At 45.9% G+C, this 19,728-nt stretch overlaps 1 protein-coding gene across 4 annotated transcripts in view; it reads right to left on the bottom strand.

Moving 5' to 3' along the window:
* Positions 1–19,728, bottom strand: part of TMOD1 (tropomodulin 1) — a 147,972-nt gene that overhangs the window by 92,378 nt on the left and 35,866 nt on the right. For all 4 annotated transcript variants that reach the window (XR_011320853.1, XM_069766764.1, XM_069766747.1 and 1 more), the window contains exon 3: positions 5,728–5,884. Coding sequence is in view for 3 of the 4 variants with exons in the window: in XM_069766764.1 (XP_069622865.1) it covers positions 5,728–5,884 (157 nt within the window). In the remaining variant the exon portion in view is untranslated. The remainder of the gene's footprint in view (positions 1–5,727; positions 5,885–19,728) is intronic.

The raw sequence follows: 19,728 nt of genomic DNA, 5'->3' as shown, positions 1-19,728 counted from the left end.
GGACATATTTTAATATGGAGCATCTAATGGGGCCCATCAAACTTTATGGAGCATTATATGAGGCTCCTGATTCAATATGGATATTCAAAAACACTTAACCTACTGATGTCTCAATTAATTTTACTTTTATTGGTATCTATTTTTACTTTTGAAATTTACTGGTAGCTGCTGCATTTTCCACCCTAGGCTTATACTCGAGTCATTAAGTTTTCCCAGTTTTTTGTGGCAAAATTAGGGGGGTCGGCTTATACTCGGGTCGGCTTATATGGTAACTGGATTTGCGCTGCTAGGTTTTGTTTTTTTTTATAAAACTCCGGGGTCAAGTGCCCGCCCCCCCCCCTCCCTCCCTCCTTCCCGCCCCCCCCTCCAGCAGGGACTGTGTGGGGGGGGCGCCATTTTTCCGTTCGCCTCAGGCAGCAGAGAGGCTAGGTTCACCCCTGGGCGGATGTTGTGAAGGGGTTAATAAACTGCTGTTATTTTATCCATGTGGGCAATTTTCCAAGTGGGCAATTTTTTGTGTGGGGCAATTTTCCATGTAGGCAACTTTCCTTGTGGGCATTCATGTCTGTGGGCTTTTTTCTGTGGACATTTTTCCTGTGGGCATGCTATTGTGGGCATTTTTCATGGAACAGTATTACCATCCCCCTTGGCAATCACAAGGAGCATGAGTCACAGAATCTACTGCACTTTATTGGCTAACTCCCAGAGAAGTGAATATGCCTGGCCACCTCTGCATTCAGCTTCTTTCTGGATGCAGAGGCCAATGGAGGAGGGTCAGGAAATCACATTATTGAGATAGTAGTACTTGCTGTATATGTGAGAACATAACACAAAAATCCCAATCGCATCTCTTAACTCACCCACTCGAGAATTGAGAGTCCATGCCCTCATTTTGGAAAAAAAAAAGCTATTTGAGCAAAGAATCTAGAATCTTTAAATAATAATAATTTTACAGACATAAAAAATGCAGAAGCTTTGAAGAAATTTTAGAAACATTTAAAGAGCATTTAAAAGCAAGATAAGAGCAATGAAAGCTTTGAGAACTGTGGGATCCTCAGCAGAAGAGATAAGAACACATGCATAGCAAAAAGACGGGAATGTTCCATAGTGTCTATTTTTGTCTTCTATGGAGGAGTTATGAAAGCTCAAGTGATTGCCACCAGGCAAGGGAACAAAGGGACAGTCCTGTTTTGTGACTAACAACCATTTATCAAAGCCAAATATAACCTGCAGAGAACAGGGATGAATTTTACTGCTTCGCAAATCTACCAAAATCCTTCACCATCTTATTGAGTTGTTATCCCTACAAAGATTTAACAGCTGCAGAGAAGGCTTGTTCTCGGCTCACAACATATGGGACTTTTAGCTGTCATGACCTTGCTTTATCACAGGACAGAAAGAATGGTAAAGTTATTCTTTCAACAAATGTTCATTCCTGCACAAGCAAAGTCGACTGTACACAATGCCTTTTAATAAAAGGGTTGTGTTATATTTTCTCTTCTCAGGCCGGGGTCACACTAGAGAGAAATACGTACATATGAGAGGCGCAAAAACAACGCATTGCACACGGACCAATGTTTCTCTATGGGGCAGCTCCTATCTGACGTATATTTCTCTGCTGTATTTTACGGGCTGAGAAAATCGCAGCGTGTTGCGATTGTTAGCGTGTTGCGCAAAAAATCTGCCAATGAAAGTATATGGGGGCGAGAAAAATACGGATTACACACGGACCGTGCGTGTGACTTGTGAGAAATAAGCAGCAGTGTTCTATAGAAAAGCCGGTAATTCAGTGCGGTGTACAGTAAAATCACACTGACAGGTTAGAATAGATACAGTAAAATAAATGTCTACACATAGTATAGGTATATAAGTATATATATATATATATATATATATATATATATATATATATACACAGTCATGGCCAAAAGTATTGACACCCCTGCAATTCTGTCAGATAATACTCACTTTCTTCCTGAAAATGATTGCAAACACAAATTCTTTGGTATTATTATCTTCATTTAATTTCTCTTAAATGAAAAAAACACAAAAGAGAATGAAGCAAAAAGCAAAACATTGATCATTTCACACAAAACTGGGCCAGACAAAAGTATTGGCACCCTCAGCCTAATACTTGGTTGCACAACCTTTAGCCAAAATAACTGCGACCAACCGCTTCCGGTAACCATCAATGAGTTTCTTACAATGCTCTGCAGGAATTTTAGACCATTATTCTTTGGCAAACTGCTCCAGGTCCCTGATATTTGAAGGGTGCCTTCTCCAAACTGCCATTTTTAGATCTCTCCACAGGTGTTCTATGGGATTCAGGTCTGGACTCATTGCTGGCCACCATACAAGTCTCCAGTGCTTTCTCAAACCATTTTCTAGTGCTTTTTGAAGTGTGTTTTGGGTCATTGTCCTGCTGGAAGATCCATGGCCTCTGAGGGAAACCCAGCTTTCTCACACTGGGCCTTACATTATGCTGCAAAATTTGTTGGTAGTCTTCAGACTTCATAATGCCATGCACACTGTCAAGCAGTCCAGTGCCAGAGGCAGCAAAGCAACCCCAAAACATCAGGGAACCTCTGCTATGTTTGACTGTAGGGACCGTGTTGTTTTCTTTGAATGCCTCTTTTTTTCTCCTGTAAACTCTATGTTGATGCCTTTGCCCAAAAAGCTCTACTTTTGTCTCATCTGACCAGAGAACATTCTTCCAAAACGTTTTAGGCTTTTTCAGGTAAGTTTTGGCAAACTCCAGCCTGGCTTTTTTATGTCTCGGGATAAGAAGTGGGATCTTCCTGGGTCTCCTACCATACAGTCCCATTTCATTCAGACGCCGACGGATAGTACGGGTTGACACTGTTGTACCCTCGGACTGCAGGGCAGCTTGAACTTGTTTAGATGTTAGTCGAGGTTCTTTATCCAACATCTGCACAATCTTGCGTTGAAATCTCTTGTCAATTTTTCTTTTCCGTCCACATCTAGGGAGGTTAGCCACAGTGCCATGGGCTTTAAACTTCTTGATGACACTGCGCGCGGTAGACACAATTTGGTTTCTCAAGTCGTCGGACATTTCTTTGGTCTTCTTTCTTTTCTCCATGCTCAATGTGGTACACACAAGGACACAGGACAGAGGTTGAGTCAACTTTAATCCATGTCAACTGGCTGCAAGTGTGATTTAGTTATTGCCAACACATGTTAGGTGCCACAGGTAAGTTACAGGTGCTGTTAATTACACAAATTAGAGAAGCATCACATGATTTTTCGAACAGTGCCAATACTTTTGTCCACCCCCTTTTTTATGTTTGGTGTGGAATTATATCCAATTTGGCATTAGGACAATTCTTTTTGTGCTTTTTCATTTAAGACAAATTAAATAAAGATAATAATACCAAACAATTTGTGTTTGCAATCATTTTCAGGAAGAAACTGAGTATTATGTGACAGAATTGCAGGGGTGTCAATACTTTTGGCCATGACTGTATATATATATATATATATATATATATATATATATATATGTATATGTATATATATATATATATATATATATATATATATATATATATATATATCATTGACACACACACACATATATTTATATTTAATACAGAGCTAGATAGCAGAAAAGCCGGTAATTCAATTGCCGGCTTTTGCTATCTCCTTATCAAACCCGACAGGATATGAGACATGGTTTACATACAGTAAACCATTTAATATCCCTTTTTTTTTACATATTCCTCACTACTAATGTAAGAAGTGTCTGTGTGCAAAATTTGGGAGCTCTAGGTGTTAAAATAAAGGGTTAAATCACGGAAAAAACTGTCGTGGGCTCCCGCGCAATTTTCTCCTCCAGAGTGGGAAAGCTAGTGACTGAGGGCAGATATTAATAGCCTAGAGAGGGACCATGGTTATTACCCCCCCTGGCTAAAAACATCTGCCCCCAGCCACCCTAGAAAAGGCACAGATATGGGGTATTAAGGGGTTAATGTCACCTTGCTATTGTAAGGTGACATTAAGCCAGGTTAATAATGGAGAGATGCTTTGATGACTGCTTTGCACACTCTTGGCATTCTCTTGATGAGCTTCATGAGGTAGTCACTGGGAATGGTCTTCCAATAATCTTGAAGGAGTTTCCAGAGATGCTTAGCACTTGTTGTCCCTTTTGCCTTCACTCTGCGGTCCAGCTCACCCCAAACCATCTCGATTGGGTTCAGGTCTGGTGACTGTGGAGGCCAGGTCATCTGACGCAGAACCCCATCACACTCCTTCTTGGTAAAATAGCCCTTACACAGCCTGGAGGTGTGTTTGGGGTCATTGTCCTGTTGAAAAATAAATGATGGTCCAACTAAACGCAAACCGGATGGAATAGCATGCTGCTGCAAGATGCTGTGGTAGCCATGCTGGTTCAGTATGCCTTCAATTTTGAATAAATCCCCAACAGTGTCACCAGCAAAGCACCCCCACACCATCACACCTTCTCCTCCATGCTTCACAGTGGGAACCAGGCATGTAAAGTCCATCCGTTCACCTTATCTGCATCGCACAAAGACACGGTGGTTGGAACCAAAGATCTCAAATTTGGACTCATCAGACCAAAGCACAGAATTCCACTGGTCTAATGTCTATTCCTTGTGTTCTTTAGCCCAAACAAGTCTCTTCTGCTTGTTGCCTGTCCTTAGCAGTGGTTTCCTAGCAGCTATTTTACCATGAAGGCCTGATGCACAAAGTCTCCTCTTAACAGTTGTTGTAGAGACGTGTCTGCTGCTAGAACTCTGTGTGGCATTGACCTGGTCTCTAATCTGAGCTGCTGTTAACCTGCGATTTCTGAGGCTGGTGACTCGGATAAACTTATCCTCAGAAGCAGAGGTGACTCTTGGTCTTCCTTTCCTGGGCCGGTCCTCATGTGAGCCAGTTTCTTTGTAGCGCTTGATGGTTTTTGCAACTGCACTTGGGGACACTTTCAAAGTTTGCCCAATTTTTCGGACTGACTGACCTTCATTTCTTAAAGTAATGATGGCTACTCGTTTATCTTTACTTAGCTGCTTTTTTCTTGCCATAATACAAATTCTAACAGTCGATTCAGTAGTACTATCAGCTGTGTATCCACCAGACTTCTGCTCAACACAACTGATGGTTCCAGATCCCACTTATTAAACCTGACAGGGCACACCTGTGAAGTGAAAATCATTTCCGGTGACTACCTCTTGAAGCTCATCAAGAGAATGCCAAGAGTGTGCAAAGCAGTCATCAAAGCAAAAGGTGGCTACTTTGTAGAACCTAGAATATAAGACATAATGTCAGTTGTTTCACACTTTTTTGTTAAGTATATAATTCCACATGTGTTAATTCATAGTTTTGATGCCTTCAGTGTGAATGTACAATTTTCATAGTCATGAAAATACAGAAAAATCTTTAAATGAGAAGGTGTGTCCATCTGTACTGTATGTATAGACTGTATATTATATTTCACGAATATTTGAGCCCATGGATCCATTCTATGTCCATTTTGCAAGCCGGCGAGAAAATCTCGCCATATTGATGCCATAAGGAGGTTTACATGCGCAAAATACGCAGCCACACCTTGCCTACGGATGACATACGGATCACTGTTCAGGGAACATTTCTGCATATTTGGTCTGTAAAAAACGGACCGTATTTTTATACGTTGTGTGTGACTCCAGCCTCATAGCTGTCATCAATGTTGCCAGTAGACACAATTCGTACCTCTTTTTTCTCCAGTGTAAGGGACCAAATCTTCTCGGTCTTTCATTTCTTTGGCTTGTTTTTCTAAATGGCCTAGCAGGGCTTCTCTCTGGAAGGGTCCCGTTGGTGTTTTGTTCGTCTGGTTCTTTTGTCTTAAGCCAACAGGCAATAACTCATTCTAAGATGAAATAAACATATTTTCTCCGATACTGAAATCGTTAAAACATGGTCTAGTGTGACAGATGTCAATCAATAGAAATAAAAGACTGACTGGCACATCCAAGCTAGTGTGAATAGGTGCATACCAGGAGCAGCTACCTCTATGTACAATATACAAAAAAGGTTGCACTCTATCGTGCTACAGCATGTCAATATGAAATATATGAAATATGATTAGCCTTACAGCTTCTGAACACTAAAAAAAATAAGACACAAAAGACACTTTGCACACAATTTGGCCAAGTTATGTCTGTATATCAATCATCATCAAGTCTCAGAAAAAACTGATGGGTCCCTATCCATGTGAATACCTCTCTTAGGCCGGAGTCACACTAAAGCGTAATACGAACGAGTGCTATGCGATAAAAAAATCGCATAGCACTCGGGCCAATGTTAATCTAGGGGGCAGCTCCCATCAGCTGTTTTCTTGGCTGTATTATACGTGCGAGGGAAATCGAAGCATGCTGCGATTGTCACCGTATTACGCCCGAAATACGCCAATGCAAGTCTATGGGTGTGAGAAAAACTCGCACACCACATGGATCATCAGTGTGACTTCTGAGAAATACACACCGGTGTGCTATAGAAGAGTAAAATCACACTGACAGGTTAGAATAGAATAGATAAAATAAATGTCTACACATAGTATAGGATATATATATATATATATATATATATATATATGTGTGTCATTGACACACACATATATATATATATATATATATATATATATATTTATATTTATATTTCATAGAGAGATAGCAGAATAGCCAATAATTCAATTGTTGGGTTCTGTAAAATCATTTCAGAACCCGACAGGATATGAGACATGGTTTACATACAGTAAACCATTGCATATCCATTAGAATTTTATATGTCCCTCACTAATAATGTTAGTAGCGTGTGTGTAAAATTTTGGAGCTGTAGGTGATAAATTAAAGGGTTAATTCACAGAAAAAACTGGCGTGGGCTCCTGCACAATTTTCTCCTCCGGAGAGGGAAAGCCAGTGACTGAGGGCAGATATTAATAGCCTAGAGAGGGACCATGGTTATTGCACCTCCCCCCCCCCCCCCCCCGGCTAAAAACATCTGCCCCCAGCCACCCCAGAAAAGGCACATCATTATTGCACGCTCAATCCAAGTGAAGCCCTCATTCTCCTGTAAATAAGGCCAAAATAAAAAAGCAACAATATCCCATACCTGTTCGCCGTACAGTCAAGTCCCACGCTGTAAATCCATCTCAAGGGGTTAAATAGTTTACAACCCGGAGTGGTGCTAATTAGTGTTGAGCATTCCGATACCGCAAGTATCGGGTATCGGCCGATACTTACGGTATTGGAATTCCGATACCGAGTTCCGATACTTTTGTGGTATCGGGAATCGGTATCGGATCCATATTAATGTGTAAAATAAAGAATTAAAATAAAAAATATTGATATACTTACCTCTCCGGAGGCCCCTGGACATCACCGCTGGTAACCGGCAGCCCTCTTTGTTTAAAATGAGCGCGTTTAGGGACTTCCATGACGTCACGGCTTCCGATTGGTCGCGTGCCGCTCATGTGACCGCCACGCGACCAATCAGAAGCCGCGACGTCATTCTCAGGCCCTAAACTCCTCATTCTAGGAATTTAGGACCTGAGAATGACGTCGCGGCTTCTGATTAGTCGTGTGGCGGTCACATGAGCGGCACGCGACCAATCAGAAGCCGCGACGTCATTCTCAGGTCCTAAACGCGCTCATTTTAAGCAAAGAAGGCTGCCGGTTACCAGCGGTGATGTCCAGGGGCCTCCGGAGAGGTAATTTTATCAATATTTTTTATTTTAATTCTTTATTTTACACATTAATATGGATCCCAGGGCCTGAAGGAGAGTTTCCTCTCCTTCAGACCCTGGGAACCATCAGGATACCTTCCGATACTTGGTGTCCCATTGACTTGTATTGGTATCGGGTATCGGTATCGGCGATATCCGATACTTTTCGGGTATCGGCCGATACTATCCGATACCGATACTTTCAAGTATCGGACGGTATCGCTCAACACTAGTGCTAATGTGACCGGCTGGGCTGTTAACCACGAAGGAATGAATGAAAAGCTGACTGTGCAGCCCCCTCGCCTGACCGGACATGAACTCTGTAGTGTGGGAACGTTTCTGAACATTTTCCCATGCTGTCAAGTTCACCGCGTCAGACGGGGAGTCAGCGCAGCCTAAGTGACGTCAGCGGTAGTAACTGAGCATGCGCTGACTCCCCGCCTGACGCGGTGAACTGATAGCATGGGAAAATATTGAGAAACTTTCCCACATTAATCAGTTCATGTCCGGTCAGGCGGGGAGGCTGTGCAGGCAGCTTTTCATTCATTCCTCCGTGGTTTACAGCCCGGCCGGTCGCATTAGCACCTTAAAGGGACACTGTCACCCCCTCCAGCCGTTATAAACTAAAAGAGCCACCTTGTCCAGCAGTAATGCTGCATTCTAACAAGGTGGCTCTTTTAGTTTTTGGTGCAGTTATTGCCAAAATAAAGCGTTTTATAATTTTGCCAAAATACCTCTCTTTAGACCTGGAGGCAGGTCTTAACCCCCCTGCTGGAAACGCCACACTGACATCACTCATATCTTCTGGGGCACCGGGCGCCGCCCCCTCCGTGCTGTTTTCCTATGAAATCCGGCGCCTGCACTGTTTAGTACTGGCTGGGGCAGGCGCAGTGAGCTCTGGCCGTCTGACCTCACATGCAGTCTTGCAGACTGCGCCTGTGCGGCCAGTGCGGCCACTCAGCTAGTGAATCCCAGCCCCGCACTGTGTTATGCATTATGCAGAGTGCGGGGCTGGGATTAACAAGCAGGGCGGCCGCACAGGCGCAGTCTGCAAGACTGCATGTGAGGTCAGACGGCCAGAGCTCACTGCGCCTGCACCAGCCAGTACTAAACAGTGCAGGCGCCGGATTTCATAGGAAAACAGCGCGTAGGGGGCGGTGCCCCAGAAGATATGAGTGACGGCAGTGTGGCGTTTCCAGCAGGGGGGTTAAGACCTGCCTACCTGTCAAAAGAAAGGTATTTTGGCAAAATTATAAAACTCTTTTATTTTGGCAATAACTACACCAAAAACTGAAAGAGCCACCTTGTTAGAATGCAGCATTACTGCTGCACAAGGTGGCTCTTTTAGTTTATAACGGCTGGAGGGGGTCACAGTGTCCCTTTAATTAACCCCTTGAGATGGATTCACAGCGTGGGGCTTGACGGTATGGCGGACAGGTATGGGATATTGTTGCTTTTTTATTTTGGAATTTTTTACAGGAGAATGAGGGCTTCACTTGGATTGAGCATGCAATAAAGATGTTAAACCCGTGTGTTTAATTATTCCATTAAAATACTTTATTCTTATTGTGTGTGTATTTTTAACCCTTTCATACTATTGGATTAATAATGGATAGGTGTCTTATTGACACCTCTCTATTATTAACCAGGCTTAATGTCACCTTACAATAGCAAGGTGACATTAACCCCTTATTACTCCATATGCCAATGCCACAGGGGAGTGGGAAAAGAGAGGCTAAGTGCCGGAATAGGCACATCTTACAGATGAACCTTTTCTGGGGTGGCTGGGGGCAGATTTTTTTAGCCGGAGAGGGGCCAGTAACCATGGTCCCTCTCTAGGCTATTAATATCTGCCCTCAGTCACTGGCTTTCCCTCTCTGGTGGAAAAAATTGAGCGGGAGCCCACGCCAGTTTTTTCCGTGAATTAATCCTTTAATTTAGCACCTACAGCTCCAAAATTTTACACACACACTACTAACATTATTATGGAGGGATATATAAAAATATAACGGATATGCAATGGTTTACTGTATGTAAACCATGTCTCATATCCTGTCGGGTTCGGTAATGATTTAGCAAAAGCCGACAAAAGAATTACCGGCTTTTCTGCTATCTAGCTCTGTATGTGTAACAACTCTGCTGGCATCACAGCATGGCCTCACATCTCTCACACAATCTTACCCACTGCTCCAGGCCATGATGTGGTTTCTGTTTCATGCCAGCTCCATGTTCTGTGTCTCTGCTCTGTGCATGCCTCATGGCTATGTGTATAGGGGGCCGGCGCCTGAACTCTCTGGTTCTTATAGGAATCAGGTGCATCTGTCTAATCAGTTCCTGACCAATTATCAAGAGACCTCCTGTATATAGTGCAGCTCCACCCTGTGGTCTGGGCCTGTGCAATGTGTTAGCTCAGTTAGTGTTTAGCTGCTGAGTTTGCCTGGCCTTGCTCTGAGTTACTCCCTCTCTGGAGGCTTTTCTCTGTGCTATTGCCTTGATCTTGTAGTCTGCCCTCCAGGAGGCAGAATATCCTGGTCCCTGTGTCTTTGTCCCTGTGTCTTGTTCCATTGCCTTGTCTGTACTTTGTCTTTTCTCGGTCTCCTTGTCTGTTGCTTCCTTCCCTGCTTTGTCTTTCCTTGTGTTCTCAGTCTGCTTACACTCCGCACTCTTGCGGCTCTGCACTCAGTCCTTGCTTCGTACTCTCTGGCTTTGCTCTGTGGCTCCGCTCTTTGCGGTTCTATCTGGCTCTGCTCTTTGCGGTTCTATCTGGCTCCCCTCCTGTGTTTCTGCACTTGGCTCCGTCTCTGCTCTTGGCTCCGCCTCCAGCGTCTCCGCTCTTGGCTCCGCCTCCAGCGTCTCCGCTCTTTGCTCCGCCTCCAGCGTCTCCGCTCTTTGCTCCGCCTCCAGCGTCTCCGCTCTTGGCTCCGCCTCCAGCATCTTCGCTCTTGGCTCCGCCTCCAGCGTCTCCGCTCTTGGCTCCGCCTCCAGCATCTCCGCTCTTGGCTCCGCCTCCAGCATCTCCGCCCTTGGCTCCGCCTCTTGCGGCTCCACCCTTGGCTCTGCCTTCTCCTTCTCTTCTCTTAGTTCCACCTTCTACTTGTTACTTAGTCCTCCTGTCTGTACAGGCTCCTACCTGTTTCTCATACCTGCCTGCAGACCGGTCCCTACCGGTTCTTCCTATGTTCCAGCCGTACCCGCCTGCCTACCAGAGAGCCAGCCGTGTCCGCCTGCTCGCCAGTGTCTCTGTTGTATCCGTCTGCCTGCCTGTGTCCCAGCCGTGCCCGCCTGTCAGCCAGAGTGCCAGCCGTGCCCGCTCCGTTCTTTAGTGGGATCAGCAGCCACAGCCAGACACCACCCTGGAGTAGCACCTGGCAGCTGCCTGCTGCACAAGCCTGACCTCACCATCAGAGGCTCCAGTGAAAACCCAGGCAGCTGTCAGTCACGCCCCTTCCAGGGTAGTATGGTTTGTGGCACAGTGGGGCCACAAACCACCCCCGTATGCCCGCGCCATTCAGTCTGGGCGCGTGCGTGACAGTATGAAATATATAGACTATATATATGTTTTCACGAATATTTGAGCCCATGAATCGATTATATGTCCATTTTGCAAGCCGGCGAGAAAATCTCATCATACGGAAGACACATGGATACTTTTTTGAGAAAAAATTGTATCCTCGCATTGCACAAGGATGACATACGGATCACTGTTCGGGAACATTTCAGTGAATCTCGGCCGTAAAAAAATGGACCGTATTTTGATACGTTAGGTGTGACGCTTGTCTTAGGCTGACATCTGAATTCCCGGGTGAATGTGGACACCTCTCTCAGCAATGCCTGCATTTATGGGTAGATAGGAACCTGCTGTAATTAAAATCACCACATGTTGAAGGGCGGAGTGCTCGTGAATAGCTATACGGCTTCTGAATACTAGAAAAAAAAGAGACGCTTTAAATGCAGGTATTGCTGAGAGAGGTGTCCACATTCACCCAGGAATTCAGACATCAGACTAAGGCCGGGGTCACACTAGTGTATTGCATGCGATATGCATGCGTATCGGATGCGATATGCTAATAACCCTCGGCTCCTGCTCTGCTGTGAGTGGGAGCCTCTCGCTCAGAGCGAATCAGAGCACAGCTGCAGAGGAGGCGGAGAAATGACTTTCTCCATCTCCTCCATTGCATCAGCATATAACGCACATCACTCGGATGATATCTGAGTGATGTGCGCTGTCTCACTCACACCCATAGGCTTATATGGGTGCGAGTGAGACAAGTCTCGGCCGAGTGTCGGTGACAATCTCAGCATGCTGCGATTTCACTCGCACACTGAAAACGGCCAAGGAAAAAAACGGGAATGTGAGTTTCCCCATAGGATATAGTGATATCGCATATCACTCGTCCGTATTACGCTGTAGTTTGACCCCAGCCTAAGAGAGATATTCACATGTATAGGAACCCATCAGTTTTTTTCTGAGACCACCTTGACGATGGTTGATGGGCAGACATAACTCAGTCAAACTGTGTGCAAAGCGTCTCATTTTTTTCTAGTTTTCACAAGCTGTATAGCTATTCATATTTCATATACCGGTATTTTATATTGACATGCTTTAGCACGATAGAGTGCAACTTTTTTGTATATAGATGCCAATCAATGGCATAGATCTGTTGAACAGCTAACCTGATGTGATAGATTGTTTGCACATTTTTGGGTGCTTTAATTGAAAAAGAGGTTCATGATGAATATCAGATCTATAAATGGCAGCCGAGGAGAGACCACAGATTACGGCAGAGATTGAATGGGGATTTGCTTTTTTTACATATAACATTGAAACCTTCACAAAACATCCATGGACAGCAAACTTGTCTGAAAAAAAACTGACATCTAAAATCTCTAATACAAGTGCTTCTCACAAAATTAGAATATCTGTCCTCCCTCCTTATGTACCAGTGTGCCTTGTTTTGGCTCATGTTTAATGTATTTGTCTATATTTGCCCCTTTTTCATATGTAAAGCGCCATGGAATAAATGGTGCTAGTAAAATGTATAATAATATCATCAAAAAGTTAATTTATTTCAGTTCTTCAATACAAAGAGTGAAACTCATACTGTATATTATATAGAGTCATCACAAACAGAATGATCTATTTCAAGTGTTTATTTCTGTTAATGTTGATGATTATGGCTTACAGCGAATCAGGGGCGGATTATCAGAGGGTCAATTTGGGCGGTAGCCCAGGGCCCAGTGGTGTGGGGGGGCCCTGGGCTACCGCACAGATTGACCCTCTGATAATTGTCTGTGAATGCCCGCCGGCCAGTAGCATAGCTACCAGGGGGGCAGAGGGTGCTGTCGCCCCGGAGCTCAGAGGTGCCCACCTGGAGCTACTGCCAATATATGTAAGCTCCACTGTAGTGCAGAGAGACATGATCTCCCTACACTACAGCTGTCTGTTCTATAGACCGGGACGCTGAATGCCGGAACTGTACCTCTGCTGCAGGGGTCAAACTGCAGACACGCCCACATTGCACGCTGTGTCTGCAGGGGAGACCTCACAGCGCAGGGCACCGGCTTCATCCTGCTGAGAGGAGCAGGAGAAAGTCAGGACGCTGCTTCTTCCCTCCCTGAGCCCTGCATACAGGAGCAGGACAGGAGATAGGACGACATAGAAGCTCAGGCTGCGGGGGCTGGAGGTGACTGCACTGTGCAGTGAGGAGGAGGCAGGGCACTGTTCCCCCCTCCTGACATGTCCCTGAGGTCTCTTTCAGTCCCCCTCCCTCTCTGTCAGTCGCTCTCTGTCAGTCCCTCTCTGTCAGTCCCTCTCTGTCAGTCCCTCTCTGTCAGTCCCTCTCTGTCAGTCCCTCTCTGTCAGTCCCTCTCTGTCAGTCTCTCTCTGTCAGTCGCTCTCTGTCAGTCTGTCAGTCCCTCTCTGTCAGTCTGTCAGTCCCTCTCTGTCAGTCGCTCTCTGTCAGTCGCTCTCTGTCAGTCGCTCTCTGTCAGTCGCTCTCTGTCAGTCGCTCTCTGTCAGTCGCTCTCTGTCAGTCGCTCTCTGTCAGTCGCTCTCTGTCTCGCTGGAGGACACACTGGGGCAGATTGCTGGAGGACACACTGGGGCAGATGATTGCTGGAGACACTGGGGCAATGCTGGAGACACTGGGGCAGATTGCTGGACACACTGGGGCAATGCTGGAGGACACACTGGGGCAGATTGCTGGACACACTGGGGCAGATTGCTGGAGACACTGGGGCAGATTGCTGGAGACACTGGGGCAATGCTGGAGACACTGGGGGCAATGCTGGAGGACACACTGGGGCAGATGATTGCTGGAGACACTGGGGTAGATTGCTGGACACACTGGGGCAATGCTGGAGGACACACTGGGGCAATGCTGGAGACACTGGGGCAATATGCTGGACACACTGGGGCAGATTGCTGGACACACTGTCTAGGGGCAATGCTGGACACACTGGGGCAGATTGCTGGACACACTGGGGGCAATATGCTGGAGTCAGACACTGGGGCAGATTGCTGGAGACACTGTCTGGGGGCAGATTGCTGGAGACTGGGGCAATATGCTAGACATACTGGGGCAGATTGCTGGACACACTGGGGGTAACATGCTGGACACACTGGGGCAGATTGCTGGACACTGGGGCAATATGCTGGACATACTGGGGCAGATTGCTGGACACACTAGGGGTAATATGCTGGACACACTGGGGCAGATTGCTGGACACACTGGGGGCAGGACTGGAGGAATGGGCAGAATGTAGACACGGGGCATGATTGGAGACACGGGGTAGAATGAAAGACATGGGGCAGGATTGGATCATGGGGCAGGATGGATACGATGGAGAAAGATGGGGCAGGATGGGGAGATCATATGGTGTAGAATGGATACTCATGAGTGCAGGATGGGAGAACATATGGCTGGAGCCAGGAATGAGACACACGGGGCCAGGATGGCGAATATTATTACCATAGGGGCTAATTAAGGGATATTATTACTGCAGTGATGTATTTATTTTGTTTTTTGAGTATACTGTTTTAAATGGGGGGGCGGTCCTGTTACTGTGCAGAGTGACACTATATCGCCTTTTTTTCTTCATGTGGTGTAATGTAGAAGTTGTGAAAAATTAAGTAATATGTTCTGCAAGCGGAGCTCGAGATAACTGTGTTATTTCCTGCAGAAACGATTCCTGGCTGGAAGAAATGATGGCGGTCTGTGCTGGATGAAAGATGAAGGACTTCACCTAGAGACGTCACTGGTGAGTCAGTGTTACCTATACACTGACACTATACACTGTATACTATATTCAGAGGTCCTGTGTACAATGTCACCAGTGATCACTGTATTACCTATACACAGACACTGCATACTAAGTACAGATCTCCTGTGAATACTGGCACTTATGGTGATAGTATTGTGTTTTTTGTTTTTTTTATTACTGATCAGTATTGTAGTATTCAGTCACTATGTGGTGGTAATATGTGGTCTGGAAATGGTGTTGTGGTATTTGTCCCTTGTATGTGCTATTTGGTCACCAAGTGGTGGTAATATGTGGTCTTGACATGGTGCGGTGGTATTTGTTCCTTGTATGTGATATTATTCGATCACTGTGGTTGTAATTTGTGGTCTGGTCATGGTGCGGTGGTATTTGTTCCTTGTATGTGATATTATTGGTCAAAATATACCTAAGTTGTATTGCAGATTTTAACAAATATTTAATAGGTTACAGTAGAGTAGGGCCCGGCCATTTTTCTGGAATAATCTGGTTCGGGTATATCATGACCCCGTCACATGACCCCCGTCACATGACCCTCGTCACATGACCGGGGGGGCCCACAGTGTCTGAACAGCCCGGGGCCCTGGCTACCCTTAATCCACCCCTGCAGCGAATGCAAACCCAAGTCATTATCTCAGTAAGTTAGAATACTTAATAACTCAAGCTTGATAAATGATTTTAAAATCCAAAATGTTGGCCTACTGAAATGTATGTTCAGTAAATGCACTCAATACTTGGTCGGGCTCCTTTTGCATCAATTACTGCATGAATGGGGCGTGGCAATGAGGCGATCAGCCTGTGGCACTGCTGAGGTGTTATGGAAGCCCAGGTTGCTTTGATAACAGCCTTCAGCTTGTCTGCATTCTTGGGTCTGGTGCCTCTCATCTTCCTCTTGACAATACCTGTCACTCCGTAAGTGGCGTTAAAGGGGCAGGACGGCGTACTGGGACCCGCACCTGTCCCTACCACTTTAATGGGGCCCTGGCTTTCCCTTATCTCGGGGGTACCTATGATGATGAGTACGATTGTTTATAGCAAATTCTGCTAGCGGTAAGTATTTAACCCAATCCTCCTGATTCTCTGAGATGAAACACCTGAGATAAGTCTCAAGATTTTGATTTACGCATTCAGTCTGACCATTGGATTGAGGATGAAAAGCAGAAGAAAACGACAAATGAGTCCCCAGCCGGCTGCAGAAAGCCCTCCAAAACTTAGAAATAAACTCTGCACCCCCCCGGTCTGAGACAATATCTGAAGGAATACCATGCAGTCTCACAACCTCCTTAATAAAGTCCTGTGCCAGAGTCTTAGCATTTGGTAATGCGGGGAGCGCAATGAAATGAGACATCTTGCTAAATCTATCAACTACGACTAAAATAACTGTATTACCCTCCGAAACCGGTAAGTCAGTGATGAAGTCTATTGACAAATGAGTCCAAGGTCTATTGGGAATCTCCAAAGGTTGGAGAGACCCAGACGGGCGAGAACGAGAGGACTTGGAACGTGCACACACACTGCAGGCAGCGACATATTCCTGTACATCATGTCTTACCCCAGACCACCAAAAACGCCGAGTGAGTAGGTCCGCGGTAACCTTACTTCCAGGGTGTACGGCCAAAACCGAGTCATGATGCTCATTTATGACCCTGAGACGGAGATTAGCTGGAACAAAAAGTTTACCTAACGGACAGGCTGCTGGGGCGTCCCCCTGTGGCTCTACCACCTCTTTCTCAAGATCAGAACTAATTGCGGCGACTACTACACCCTTCTGCAGTATAGGACCTGGTTCACAATTATCCCCACCCACCGGGAAACAACGGGATAATGCATCAGCCTTGACATTCTTATTTCCTGGCCGGTACGTAATGCAGAAATTGAACCTGGCGAAGAACAGAGACCACTTTGCCTGCCTAGGTGTAAGACGCTTTTCAGATTCTAAATATAACAGATTTTTGTGATTTATGATCACCATGACAGGGTGAAGTGCTCCCTCCAAAAAATGACGCCATTCTTCAAATGCCCATTTAATTGCCAACAGCTCCCTGTTACCAATGTCATAATTCTTCTCCGTAGGAGATAATTTTCTCGAGAAAAATGCACACGGACGTCACTTACTCAGAGAAATCCCCTGAGACAATACAGCTCCCACCCCTACCTCAGAGGCATCCACCTCTACCACAAATGGCTGAGTGATGTCAGACTGTATTAATATGGGTGCAGTGGAAAAACACTTTTTCAAAGTTTCAAAAGCTTTACTGGCTGCACTGGACCATAAGGAGAAATCCGTGCCTCTCTTGGTCATGTCTGTCAATGGTTTGGCTACCACTGAAAAGTCTTTAATAAATTTGCGATAGAAATTTGCAAAACCTAAAAACCTCTGTAAAGCCTTAAGGTCCTCAGGGCAATCCCACTCCAAGACCGCCCTGACCTTAGCTGGATCCATACGAAAACTTGTGGAGGATAAGAAATAACCCAGAAACGGAATCTCTTTGACCGCGAACATGCATTTCTCAAGTTTGGTAAACAGTTTATTGTCCCTGAGTACCTGAAGGATCTGCCGTACATGATCCTGATGAGACTCGAGGTCAGGGGAATAAATTAAGATGTCATCGAGATATACCACCACAAGCCTACCTATTAAGTGACTAAGTAAATCATTGACAAAGTGTTGAAACACAGCAGGAGCATTACTTAACCCAAAAGGCATAACCAAGTTCTTGTAATGTCCCTCTGGAGTATTAAACGCCGTCTTCCATTCATCCTCCTCCTTCATCCGAATGAGATTATATGCCCCCTGAGGTCTAATTTGGAGAACCATTTAGCCCCCACAATTTGGTTAAAGAGGTCCGGAATAAGAGGGAGCGGAAAAGAATCCCGGACCGTAATCTGATTTAATTCACGGAAGTCTAAGCATGGGCGTAAACCCCCGTCCTTCTTCTTAACAAAAAAGAACCCGGCAGCAATGGATGACGACGAGGGTCTCATATATGACCCTTGGCCAGACTCTCCGTGATATAGTCCTTCATGGCCTGTCTCTCTGGGGCTGAGATGTTGTATAGCCTACTCTTAGGCAGTTTAGCACCAGGAATGAGACGTATGGCGCAATCATAAGGACGGTGTGGTGGTAGCTCTCGACTCCCCTCCTCAGAGAATACATCCTCAAAATCTGAGATGAACTCTGGCAAAGCCTGAGAACTCAATCCGGCCAGCCGAGTACCCAGGCAATGTTCCTGACAAAACTCACTCCATTTAGTAATCTCCCGAGTCTGCCAGTCTAACACCAGGTTGTGTAACGTGAGCCATGGCAAACCGAGAACTACAGGCAACGGCAAACCCCCCCAACACATAACAATCTAATGACTCAGAGTGTAACGCCCCTATTTGTAGGCTCACCCCACGGACGATCTGAGTGAAAGTCCCCTGGCTCAAATGTGCAGAATCAATGGCAATTATAGGTATGGGTCTAGACAACTCTTGAGTCTTAAGCTCATGTGCCTGAACAAACCCAGCATCAATTAAATTAAACCCTGCCCCAGAGTCCAGAAAGGCAGAGATATTGAACCTATTTTCACCAAGACGAATCTCAGCTGGTAGGAAAAATTGAGGTTTACCTAAGGAGGAAATTAGTACACCCGAGTTGCCAACCTCCCGCAACCCAGGCTCAATAGTTTTCCGGCGGTTGTCTTCTAGAAGGACACACATTCACATAATGACCCCTTCTGCCACACAAAAAAACATGCACCTTCCTTACGCCGTACTACTGCAGCCCCCTTAGAACGAGAAGCGCCACCCAACTGCATAGGTTCTCCTAGAGACTCAGATTCTGGTGAGTCCAAATCTGAATTACCCTTGAATAGCGGTGATTCAGTAAGTCTCTGGTGCAGGCGGCGGTCCACACAGATCGCAAGAGACATAGCTGCCTCCAGTGTGATTGGTGTCTCCTGTAGGGCGAAGGCATCTTTTATTTTATCAGATAGGCCCTGATAAAATTGACTACGGAGTGCAGGGTCATTCCACAATGTGTCAGTAGCCCATCTCTGAAACTCAGAGCAGTACTCCTCTACTGGACGGTCTCCCTGTGTAAGATGGCGCATTGTGGACTCAGCGAGGGAGACGCAGTCAGGATCATCATACACCTGACCTAAGGCTCGAAAAAACTCCTCCACAGTCCGTAACGGCAAAGTGTCAGCGGGAAGTGAAAATGTCCAGGCCTGAGGGTCACCTTGTAGGAGCGATACTATAATTCCAACCCTCTGCTCCTCTGAACCTGAAGTGTGAGGACGCAACCTAAAATACAATTTACAGGCCTCCCTGAATGTAACAAATTTGTCACGCCCCCTGAGAACCTGTCAGGTAATGCAATCTTTGGCTCCAGCGAAGCTTGTGGAGGTGTAGCAACCCCTGCAGTGGCCACTGGAGTGCGCTGCACAACCGCCGAGCGGAGGTCAGCCACCTCTAGACTGAGTTGCTGCATTTGTCCAGCTAATGGGGTCCATATTGGACCAAGAAAAATTTTTAAGGTCAGTGATACTGTCACGCCGTAAGCGGCGTTAAAGGGGCAGGATGGCGTACTGGGACCCGCACCTGTCCCTACCACTTTAATGGGGCCCTGGCTTTCCCTCATCTTGGGGGTACCTATGATGGTAGGAGGCCCGAGCTGCCAGCGTATCCCTGTCTCCTGTGCAGGCCCTATCAGTGGCCCCCTCTCCCCC

The sequence above is a fragment of the Ranitomeya imitator genome, chromosome 1 (assembly GCF_032444005.1).
Source record: "Ranitomeya imitator isolate aRanImi1 chromosome 1, aRanImi1.pri, whole genome shotgun sequence".
Classification (NCBI taxonomy): domain Eukaryota; kingdom Metazoa; phylum Chordata; class Amphibia; order Anura; family Dendrobatidae; genus Ranitomeya; species Ranitomeya imitator.
Note: the sequence above shows the minus strand (reverse complement) of the source record. Positions and strands in the feature narration are given on the sequence as shown.